The sequence below is a fragment of the Eimeria tenella genome, genomic scaffold (assembly GCF_000499545.2).
Source record: "Eimeria tenella Houghton genomic scaffold, Eth_scaff13, whole genome shotgun sequence".
Classification (NCBI taxonomy): Eukaryota; Apicomplexa; class Conoidasida; order Eucoccidiorida; family Eimeriidae; genus Eimeria; species Eimeria tenella.
In genome coordinates, this window is record NW_013541502.1 from 283,470 (window position 1) to 295,606 (window position 12,137).

A 12,137-nucleotide genomic window follows, 5' to 3' on the forward strand; every position below is an offset into this window, starting at 1 on the left:
CCGCCATCCAAACTATAGAGTGACTGGGAGTTCTCTGCCCCAACGATTCCACAAAAAAATTTCGTTGTCCTCGGCTCTGGAATTGACAAATTGCGTTGCTGGAGAATGGCTATGCAAGGCTTTGTTTGTTGTGTTTGAAAACTCAATTCAGTACAAATTTACAAAGGAATAGAAAAGCGAGCTTTTGGGTTTTCGAAAGCACGTATCGGTCTTTTCTAGTATAGATACGCTTAAACATAAGGATCGTTTTGGTGCACATGATCGAATCCATGACGTTAAACGGCGCAGATAACTACACGTGATTAGTTCGTGAGTCAGCAAACCCAGGTGCGCCGCTACCGGTTTGACGGTAATGTATTCGAGTGGCATTTATTGAATCAAGTAATGGCAAGCGGGCGACACGTGCATTGTTGCGACCGCTTACCATCAAACAGGGCGTGAGGTCTCTAGCCTTTTACTGGACTCACATTTTTGATTAAATACGGAAAACTGTCAGAGCCACGTGAAAGATATTGCAGCTCTTCCCGACTATGCCATTAAATCTTCACTATTGGCTAGGTGACATGCAGCTGAAGACGTTTCGAGAGCCCCAACTCCTTTTTCGCTTGTATAATGCTCCTTATATCACAGAATGTGCTGGCTGCCCTTTCCTCAACCAATGGGTGCCAAGCGTAGAACAGGCACTGGTGCTTGCGCTTGAAAGTGGAATTGGTATTTTGAGCTGAGATTGCAGCTCCTTTTTAGTTTGGGACAACTTTTCCCCCTTGCTATTCGCGAACAATCATGCGAGAGTGACGTGTATGCATCGAGATTTGATTCGCTGGAGGGAATTTCAACCAACGATTGAGAACAAAAAACGCGAAGCTTGACATTTCGCTGCCATGAGCGTAATTATTCAGCTGTGTCATGTTGCGCGCAGACTAAAACCTCTTTGCTCATGCCGTATTCCTGGGCAACCGTTCACACGCAGAGTCGAAGAGGCATGCACAAGTACATACACACACACACACACACACACGCACACACACACACACACACACACACACACACACACACACACACACATATCTATTCAATCGATTTCATATATCATGCTTTTACGTGCAATCGACTCCTGCGGCTTTAGCCTTGGAGAAAGTAGCAAAAAACTTACCTAAGAAGGGTGATACTTTGCTCGAGACAAGGTGCAAGCATATTCTTGAGAAAGCACACATGACAAGCGTTTGCGTGTCACTCCAGAGGCAGGGAGAGCTCCGAGGCATAATTTCGTTCCACAAGCTCTGTTTATCGTACAACAAACCATGGTGAACGTCTACATCAGGCCTCCTGCTTGTTGAAGATTGTGAGGACAACAGCTATAACTTAGCGTTGCGGAATACAGGTGCTGCAACTTTTCCTGATTCAGGCTTGTCCCAATTGATTATGCGCAGCGCTTGATGCAGTAGTCAATAATACGATGCAACATGAGGAGCGGCCACTACATAGCGACGAAGCTTCTAGCCGGCGAGTGCAGAGCAACATCCTGACAACGGTGCTCTAAATAAGTGGTCCTCTGCATTCTGTTAGCGCTGCTATGAAACGACGTTCGACGAAACGCATGCACCACGGGAGGCAACGTGTGCTACGAGGCGAAGCGTGTGTTCGGCACACACACATGTTTTGGAGCATGACTCATTGAAGAGGCCCGCCTCTCCTCACACATGATAGAATCATCTTTTGTCCCATTAAACCCTCGCCTAAGTGCGTTGGCGATTGTTCTCATGGACAGATGATTCCAGGGCGTGCATTTTATTAATGAGCGAATCACCTCAACTTCACCTGCAGTCAGACAGGTGACCGAAAAACGCTGCAACATACTGGAAGGCGTAACAGCATAATTGCGATGGCGGACTGATCGTCACGCTACGCGCTACTCACCCACTGCAGATTGTGCGAGCCATGCATGCAAAGGCCTCCTCAAATAGTTTGGAGTGCTTAGCTATTTTTGTTTCTACACTCTAATTTTGCACAGTATTCTAGTTTGCACACAGGCCGCTGTTGGTAGGGAACATCATTTACGATGCTGCGGCAGTCAGCTTGAACAATGACGTCTTTTGTGTTGTCAGGTACAATAGTGTGCCTCGAGGCCACGCGTTTTGTCTGGGGCATCCAGACTAACAGTCGAATGTAACGGTCGGCATCGGCTATAGCTTCACGTGAGGTGCATAACTTGCTGGACGCTTCATCTGCATGAGGGAGCGTTTCGCAGTGGCACGACACACACTCTCAGCAACTCTGCAGTATACCCATGTTCGCCTTTTCTTGAGATTGATGGACTATTTATTAAGCGATTCTTGACGGTTGGAACATACGGACAATTGGCCTCGGTCGTTGCAAAGCATGAATGCCGTAGATCGCTACAAGGCAGTGCTCGGTAGGCATCCTCGTTCCCTTTTCCTCCCTTGCTCTGGAGGCGGTATGTTCAAGCAAATTACTGTCCGTTTCGGAGTTTAGGTGCGCCTTGCGGCTTGTTGGTAGTGCAGGCAGTGCCTCGTTTGGTTTGGTGGTGAAGTTTGGGCTTCTTCTGGTGAAAAACGGCTTTCTGGAATTTCCCCAATGAAACATTTTGCAACGCTGTATGCGCCACGGCTTTGTCGGTTGCAGCCATATGTTTGAGATGGAATGGTTTAGACAGGCGCTGCGTGATCTGTTGATGCTGCCTTTAAACTGGCGTGAGCGGGCGCTTTGTGGGTGCCTTAGCGAACAGTAGTCCTGAAACGATGCTTGGAATTTGGAAACGCTCTCAGGAGGCTCTTTGCATGCTGCCGGTATTATTCGTAAAGGCGAATGCCTCGCGCGGATGCCAGCTGTTGTAGACGGTGCTTATTTTTAAAGCCGCATTAGGTGAAGGAATACTGTGTTTGTGGCATATTGCCTTGCTGTTACTAAAGGCTACACTCGCAATCTTGAGTTTTGTTTTTTACGTCTACACTTGTCGCCCATTCTTGCTAGTGACGCGCACGAGAAGCGAGCAATGCGCTGCACCACAGTGCTGGCTGGTGAAATGTCTCAAGGGTATACAGTGTAGCGCAGGCACGCTTGCATGATGCATCAGACAACTTGAGCTGTCCGAACTTTTGCAGGGAGTGGGTGTTGGCTGACTCAAGGCACGAACAGCCTGAAATCTGCACTCTATGTTGCACAACATTGCTATTTTGTAAATCGGCTCATAGGAACATATTGTGGCATGGTAGGATTCGCATCGTGCATCGAGAGATTTGATAAGTGTCGATTTTCGCGAAGACTGAGCGCTTGCAGCTTCAGAGACAGGCGGTATATGGTATTTGGCGGAGCGCATGTTTTGGGTCATTGGAAGGCGAAATCTTCGCAGCGTTTGCTTTCATTGTTTGAGGACCTAAGTGGCACATACGAAAATGTTCGCTCTGTATGTTGAATTATCAGGGGCCACGCCAGAATATGACTGAACAATTTACTTGGGGTCGCTGCTGAGTTAAATGACCTTGCTAGTATGAGACACGGCATCACATCATGCGAAGTATTCGTGCAAGTAAATGGAACGTGCTGAACACTTGTATGTTATTCGCCTGGGCAAAACGATGAAAGCAGTGTCGTTTGCATGTGTGTGCCTCCCGATTTGTTGCTGGCATTCGTTTCAGGACGCCATCACTCAAATCCTGCTCCATCTAATTAATGCACCCTGTACGTGTGTGCTTTTCTATTTGCCACCATGACTCATGTCCCATAATGGGCAGTCTCAAGGGTTAATCTGTTCGTCCATTAAAGCAGCACGTGAGCTGGGTTCAGAACGTCGTGAGACAGTTGGTTGTGGCTTTGGGCATGCCAATTGGTTTCGATTTCGCGAGTTGTGTTTTGCCTGGGGGCGAAGCGATGCCGACAGCACCTGTTATGAAATGCAGTGCAGTCAGTGGTTTAAGACTGTGTGAAGGGCAAGCAGCTCCCGGTAAACAAAACTTTAGTATAAGGTTTTAGTGAACTAGTTTGTTCGTGCTTCGTTTAGAAGTATTGTCCTGTGATTGGTACGCTCTTGCAATTTCACGGCTCAATGCACATTCATTTGGTCAGACATTGTGCGTTTTATCAATGATCATTGCTCTCCAAAAGTCACTGCGGTGATAAAAGTACAGAGAAATGCTAGAAGCGCCATATGTGTTTGCGAAGCTTAGTTGCATCTTGCCGTGTTATGCAGAAGCAGTCGATTCTTCAGATCATCGAATATCATGCCTACCATTAAACGATAACCGCTAAGATACGCTGCATGCTCTGAAGTAGAAAAGGAAGGGGACCTCATGATACCGTGGGATGTGCACGTTGCAAAGCTGAGGATTATAGGTGGTACGGGTTTATGTTAGATCGTGCTGACGTCGACTAGGTCCTGCGTAGGTGGCTATATTGAGCTTCTGGATTCCGAACACTAATTGCAAGCAGGCTTGATATGACGTTGACTGTGCTGTTTTGCTCCTCTGGTTCGCAGGAAGATATGGTGCGGTATGAATGAAAGAGCAGTGTTTTTGCGCAGGTGTTTTTATTCGCTAGGAAGAGACGTTACTATTTCTTCTTGGCGTTGGTAAGTGCATGTGGTTTAGGCAGTCGACGGCAGTTGCGCTTTTCATGATGGATGTGCATCACATGGAGTGGTATGGCAAGATGTTGATTGTATTGTGTCCCACAATCCTGTACCTCCAGGCCGCTGTCGCCGTCTTGGGTGTTATAACTACCATGTAGCTAACCTCGGTTCAAGCGTTGCGCAAGGCACGTAGCTTGGACGCCTCACCTGCTGGAAATATTGTTTCGCATTGCTACGACGCATACGTGCAGTGCATCTGAGTCCGTATTTTCGGATATTGCGGGGTCTGAGTTTCTTGGCGCTCTCCGTTGTTTTGTAACCATCGTTGCTTATTTTTCCCCATTACGTTTACATGCAGACACTACGCACAAGCAGCTTCTGCTCAGTTGTTAAAATTCCGAACCTATCGGAAGCTCCTGCAGCTGTTTAATGCCGGAGTAACAAGGAAAATGCATGTTTGCTGATTACACAACGTCAAACGATATTGATGTCCTGTTGTTATCGGCTGCTGTGCTGCTTGTGGAATACTGGGAGTTTAGCTCGCCCTTCACGTTGCACGCTCCGCCACTGTGCTGTTGGAGTGTGATTCTTCTCTGTATTTCTAAAAGTGCAGTAGACAACTTTTGTTCTTTCTATGTAGTCTTCTTAATGTAGAAATCTCGTGTGGTCTTCTTCGATCTGTTGTTATCGCTGGGTACACACTGTGACGGAAAGCCGCATACACATATACAATATCGCGAACAGAATCTTCCCCACATCACTTTAATGAAAATAATTGCACAGAAAGTAACTCAAATTCGTACATTCCATCGGGCGGGGCAGTGTGAATGCTTTTCGACCATGCATGCTACCTAGTTGCAGTAGAGTGGCAGTGTTTCGGTACTGTATTCACTATTTGTGGCAGCCAATGGATACCAGAGACAAGGAACTCCTTTGAGAGCACATCAACTGAACGCAAGTGGTTTTTGTCTGAATCCTTTTGTTGGGTTTTTCCTTACTAGACTTCAACGCAAATTCATTAGCATAATTAACAACAGGAGCTCCCAGACAAGCCACGGACTCTGCACGAGCAAATGTTCTGCAAAGTGATTTTCTTTATGCGCAGTATGACTGGTTCAAGCATTCACGCTGTCTTCAGCGTCATGCATGACCTAGTTGCTCCTGCTTGTACGTCGAAGCAGGCGAAATGGGCTGTTCATTGTTTGGCAGCTTCAGGCACGAAAAAATGCAAAGTTCTCATTTCGTTCTGTTGGTTCCTGGGTGCATGCGTTCTGGGTTGCTTTGTGGAATGGTATGCGTGAAGATTCATGTTTCCTGTGACTATTTCATCATCCGTGTGAAGCAGTTGACTCGGCAGGTCCTGCCGTTTCAAAGGGGTGGCATCATTTGAATCGCATGTGTCCTGAGATGATTCATATTGTTGTATATTGTAAAGTTGTTTTGACGCTAGCAAAGATTTTGGGCGAATTATCGTAATCACGGAATATCTAGTTCCACGTTCCCGTTTCATGTTCCACATTTCGAGATACTGCCTGTACTACAAAATTGCCATGCTGCATAGCTAGATTTTGAGGCATTCAATTTGGAGGCATCGATAATCGCTTACATACGATATTATTGAATTTGCCGTCGGAAGTCCTCAAGATGATCGCACGATGACTTTTGGCGGATCGATGCGAGAATGCCGAATCGCACTTCAGACCTTACATACGTGAGCTGTTTTTCCACACACGCGACATTCATGTTGTCAGCAAAACGAATGGCTGGTACCTTCATGTACTTGTGTGTCTCAGATCGAGAAAGTGAGTGTCGATCTGCATACAGTGGCGGCAGTCGCTCTCCCACTGACTAGTCGCCAAAATGTTTAGTTGATGGATATGCTGACATAGTCTACATCTTTTGAAAAGACATCAAAAGCTTTGGGAGTCACGCTTTATGATTGTGCCCATAGTGACTATTACGATTTCGAACCGTACAAACAAACTCGAACACACACAAACTCGCACATTTCAGGAGTGACAGCTTCAGACTAAACGTACATGAGTTGCACCACGCGCCAGCCGCCTCGCTAGGTCTGAAACAATGCTCAAACACGTTTGCACAACGTGCGTGAATAGAGCACGGTCTAATGCTCTGTCGCTTCTATCTAGTACATTCCCGTTGTTTCAAGTGAGTTTTGTTGCTGCTGTTTTGCAGGCGTGGGCTTGCGCGAAGGCACCCACCGGTGTCGGAGCTAGCCTCGCTGGCTATTGCGATTTGCAGCCAGTACGTCAAGGCGGACGAGCTGGAATGGCTGGTCTTGCGCTGCAGCATGTTCGCGTGACAGTCGCAGCATACGCCCCTACTTTGATTTTGACATTAATAGCGTGCTGTGCCGCAAACGTGTAAAAGTTCGAGGCGCTATCACTAGGCGTTACAAGCTATGAAGCGCACTGTGTATAAAGTTGCTTGGCTTTGTGTGTAGTGGTGGCGATTGCGTCGGCGCGCAGCCATGGATTTGGAGCTCCTGGCGTTTTCCCGACTGCAATATCTTAGCTGCGTTCTGTCAGGCGATAGGGTGCCTTATTTCAGACTCGAACGTTCCAAGTTGGTGTTTGTGGCACATGCATCTCGTGGGTGGTGAGGGTTTGGGTGGATCTATCGGCTTGCAAGTACCCACGACTGTTGGAGACGCGCGCAGAGTCTGCTATGCTGCGCCTCAATTTTCTGGCCAGTTGCAGGCATTAGGCTGAATGCTCTGAAGCGCACTGCGCGAAAAGGAGGGTGAGCACGTTTCATGGTTGCATTGTCTGGCGGGTTCGTGGAGGTCGTGCGATGGAGACGTTTAGCTGAACGGCGCTTGGACTGGTCGTTGCGCGGCAAAGGTTAGTTACTCGAGCGGGTCGCGAGGACAGCCAGCGTTTAGTTCGACAGCAGAGCAAAGAGCAGACGGCTACGTGACGGAATTGCCGATGCAGGGAGTGAGCGTCGAGGAGTAGAAGTGTTGCGAGTGTTGCGAGTGTGCGTTTGTCAGTTGCGTGAGTTCACGGTTTTGGTATATCCACGTCGAGTTGCCCCCAGCTAGTGCATTTGCGTCGTGAAGGTTGTCTAAGTCTCTTGCGTTTTCCGGATTTGTCGTTTCACGTTGCTACTGTCTCACACGACATCAGCGCGAGTTGCACAGAGCCGATGGCTTAGAAAGCGCTTGGAAATTTGCATTAAGGCAGCGTCGTATTGACGTGTTTGGAATGCCTGTGGATGCAGGGGTGAGGAGGGCGCATGTGTGGATTTTGGTGACAATATTTGAGTTGGAGGTACGTTGTGCTTTGTCGTGGTGGTTTGTGATTTTATAGCGCACATCTCGGGGGCATCTGGAGCGTGTTTCGGACTTCGTTTGCAGCCCGTACGTGTGGAGAATATTTCAATCCATCGAGTGGCGTATGTCACACTAACGAATGAGGAGCTGAGGCGTGCAAGGCAAATATGTTTTCGAGAGCGGTGGACGTGCTGTTTCTAGAGCGAAAGAAAAGCCTTGTCAAGGAGCGGAGCTGGAGTGCATGGTCAGAGCGTGGTCAGCGTGCAGCTTGGCGGGGAACCTTTTTTGGCAGGATCTCTGTGCGTCGGAGGGCATTGGGGGCTGCCTCGATGTACCACTTTGTTCAGGTGAAAAGGCGTTTTCTTCGCTATATTGTGGCCTTGTCAGGATCGATGACACAGTGCATTGCGTAACGCTGTGTCGCTTGTATTTTGGACATTGCCGTTGTTTCGAGTGAGTTTTGTTGCTGCTGTTTTGCAGGCGTGGGCTTGCGCGAAGGCACCCACCGGTGTCGGAGCTAGCCTCGCTGGCTATTGCGATTTGCAGCTAGTACGTCAAGGCGGACGAGCTGGAATGGCTGGTCTTGCGCTGCAGCATGTTCGCGTGACAGTCGCAGCATACGCCCCTACTTTGATTTTGACATTAATAGCGTGCTGTGCCGCAAACGTGTAAAAGTTCGAGGCGCTATCACTAGGCGTTACAAGCTATGAAGCGCACTGTATATAAAGTTGCTTGGCTTTGTGTGTAGTGGTGGCGATTGCGTCGGCGCGCAGCCATGGATTTGGAGCTCTTGGCGTTTTCCCGACTGCAATATCTTAGCTGCGTTCTGTCAGTCCATAGGTTGCCTTATTTCAGACTCGAACGTTCCAAGTTGGTGTTTGTGGCACATGCATCTCGTGGGTGGTGAGGGTTTGGGTGGATCTATCGGCTTGCAAGTACCCACGACTGTTGGAGACGCGCGCAGAGTCTGCTATGCTGCGCCTCAATTTTCTGGCCAGTTGCAGGCATTCGGCTGAATGCTCTGAAGCGCACTGCGCGAAAAGGAGGGTGAGCACGTTTCATGGTTGCATTGTCTGGCGGGTTCGTGGAGGTCGTGCGATGGAGACGTTTAGCTGAACGGCGCTTGGACTGGTCGTTGCGCGGCAAAGGTTAGTCACTCGAGCGGGTCGCGAGGACAGCCAGCTTTTAGTTCGACAGCAGAGCAAAGAGCAGACGGCTACGTGACGGAATTGCCGATGCAGGGAGTGAGCGTCGAGGAGTAGAAGTGTTGCGAGTGTTGCGAGTGTGCGTTTGTCAGTTGCGTGAGTTCACGGTTTTGGTATATCCACGTCGAGTTGCCCCCAGCTAGTGCATTTGCGTCTTGAAGGTTGTCTAAGTCTCTTGCGTTTTCCGGACTTGTCGTTTCACGTTGCTACTGTCTCACACGACATCAGCGCGAGTTGCACAGAGCCGATGGCTTAGAAAGCGCTTGGAAATTTGCATTAAGGCAGCGTCGTATTGACGTGTTTGGAATGCCTGTGGATGCAGGGGTGAGGAGGGCGCATGTGTGGATTTTGGTGACAATATTTGAGTTGGAGGTACGTTGTGCTTTGTCGTGGTGGTTTGTGATTTTATAGCGCACATCTCGGGGGCATCTGGAGCGTGTTTCGGACTTCGTTTGCAGCCCGTACGTGTGGAGAATATTTCAATCCATCGAGTGGCGTATGTCACACTAACGAATGAGGAGCTGAGGCGTGCAAGGCAAATATGTTTTCGAGAGCGGTGGACGTGCTGTTTCTAGAGCGAAAGAAAAGCCTTGTCAAGGAGCGGAGCTGGAGTGCATGGTCAGAGCGTGGTCAGCGTGCAGCTTGGCGGGGAGCCTTTTTTGGCAGGATCTCTGTGCGTCGGAGGGCATTGGGGGCTGCCTCGATGTACCACTTTGTTTAGGTGAAAAAGCGTTTTCTTCGCTATATTGTGGCCTTGTCAGGATCGATGACACAGTGCATTGCGTAACGCTGTATCGCGTGTATTTAGGACATTGCCGTTGTTTCGAGTGAGTTTTGTTGCTGCTGTTTTGCAGGCGTGGGCTTGCGCGAAGACACCCACCGGTGTCGGAGCTAGCCTCGCTGGCTATTGCGATTTGCAGCTAGTACGTCAAGGCGGACGAGCTGGAATGGCTGGTCTTGCGATGCAACACGTCTGTGCTGTTGTCGCAGCGTACGTCTCGACTTTGATTTTGACATTAATAGCGTGCTGTGCCGCAAACGTGTAAAAGTTCGAGGCGCAATCACTAGGCGTCACAAGCTACGAAGTGCAGTGTGTATAAAGTTGCATGGCTTTGTGTGTAGTGGTGGCGATTGCGTCGGCGCGCAGCCATGGATTTGGAGCTCTTGGCGTTTTCTCGACTGCAATATCTTAGCTGTGTTCTATCAGGCGATAGGTTGCCTTATTTCAAACTGGAACGTTCCAAGTTGGTGTTTGTGGCGCATGCATCTCGTGGGTGGTGAGGTTTTGGGTGGAACTCTCGGCTTGCAAGTAGCCACCGCTGTTGGAGACGCGCGCAGAGTCTGCTATGCTGCGCCTCAATTTTCTGGCCAGTTGCAGGCATTAGGCTGAATGCTCTGAAGCGCACTGCGCGAAAAGGAGGGTGAGCACGTTTCATGGTTGCATTGTCTGGCGGGTTCGTGGAGGTCGTGCGATGGAGACGTTTGGCTGAACGGCGCTTGGACTGGTCGTTGCGCGGCAAAGGTTAGTTACTCGAGCGGGTCGCGAGGACAGCCAGCTTTTAGTTCGACAGCAGAGCAAAGAGCAGACGGCTACGTGACGGAATTGCCGATGCAGGGAGTGAGCGTCGAGGAGTACAAGAATTGCGAGTGTTGCGAGTGTGCGTTTGTCAGTTGCGTGAGTTCGCGATTTTGGTATATCCACGTCGAGTTGCCCCCAGCTAGTGCATTTGCGCCGTGAAGGTTGTCTAAGTCTCTTGCGTTTTCCGGATTTGTCGTTTCACGTTGCGACTGTCTCACACGACATCAGCGCGAGTTGCACAGAGCCGATGGCTTAGAAAGGGCTTGGAAATTTGCATTAAGGCAGCGTCGTATTGACGTGTTTGGAATGCCTGTGGATGCAGGGGTGAAGAGGGCGCATGTGTAGATATTGGTGACAATATTTGAGTTGGAGGTACGTTGTGCTTCGTCGTGGTTTGCGGCTTTATGGCGCACATCTCGGGGGCATCTGGAGCGCGTTGCGGACTTTCGTTTGCAGCCCGTACGTGTGGAGAATATTTCAATGCATCGAGTGGCGTAGTCACACTAACGAATGAGAGGCTGAGGCGTGCAAGGCAAATATGTTTTCGAGAGCGGTGGACGTGCTGTTTCTAGAGCGAAAGAAAAGCCTTGTCAAGGAGCGGAGCTGGAGTGCATGGTCAGAGCGTGGTCAGCGTGCAGCTTGGTGGGAAGCCTTTTTTGGCAGGATCTCTGTGCGTCGGAGGGCATTGGGGGCTGCCTCGATGTACCACTTTGTTCAGGTGAAAAGGCGTTTTCTTCGCTATATTGTGGCCTTGTCAGGATCGATGACACAGTGCATTGCGTAACGCTGTGTCGCTTGTATTTTGGACATTGCCGTTGTTTCGAGTGAGTTTTGTTGCTGCTGTTTTGCAGGCGTGGGCTTGCGCGAAGGCACCCACCGGTGTAGGAGCTAGCCTCGCTGACTATTGCGATTTGCAGCCAGTACGTCAAGGCGGACGAGCTGGAATGGCTGGTCCTGCACTGCAACACGTTTGCATTGTCTGGCGGGTTCGTGGAGGTCGTGCGATGGAGACGTTTAGCTGAACGGCGCTTGGACTGGTCGTTGCGCGGCAAAGGTTAGTTACTCGAGCGGGTCGCGAGCACAGCCAGCTTTTAGTTCGACAGCAGAGCAAAGAGCAAACGGGTACGTGACGGAATTGCCGATGCAGGGAGTGAGCGTCGAGGAGTAGAAGTGTTGCGAGTGTTGCGAGTGTGCGTTTGTCAGTTGCATGAGTTCGCGGTTTTGGTATATCCACGTCGAGTTGCCCCCAGCTAGTGCACTTGCGTCGTGAAGGTTGTCTAAGTCTCTTGCGTTTTCTGGATTTGTCGTTTCACGTTGCTACTGTCTCACACGACATCAGCGCGAGTTGCACAGAGCCGATGGCTTAGAAAGGGCTTGGGAATTTGCATTAAGGCAGCGTCGTATTGACGTGTTTGGAATGCCTGTGGATGCAGGGGTGAGGAGGGCGCATGTGTAGATATTGGTGACAATATT

General features: G+C 49.6%; 1 protein-coding gene across 1 annotated transcript; it reads left to right on the forward strand.

Moving 5' to 3' along the window:
• Nucleotides 1-11,202: 11,202 nt before the first annotated feature.
• ETH_00001110 (uncharacterized protein) lies at nucleotides 11,203-11,723 on the forward strand (the record flags this gene model as incomplete). The annotated part of the gene is made up of 2 exons (XM_013373293.1): nucleotides 11,203-11,279; nucleotides 11,582-11,723. 2 exons carry the CDS (start codon nucleotides 11,203-11,205, stop codon nucleotides 11,721-11,723), a joined length of 219 nt encoding a protein of 72 aa, XP_013228747.1.
• Between the last annotated feature and the right edge of the window lie 414 nt (nucleotides 11,724-12,137).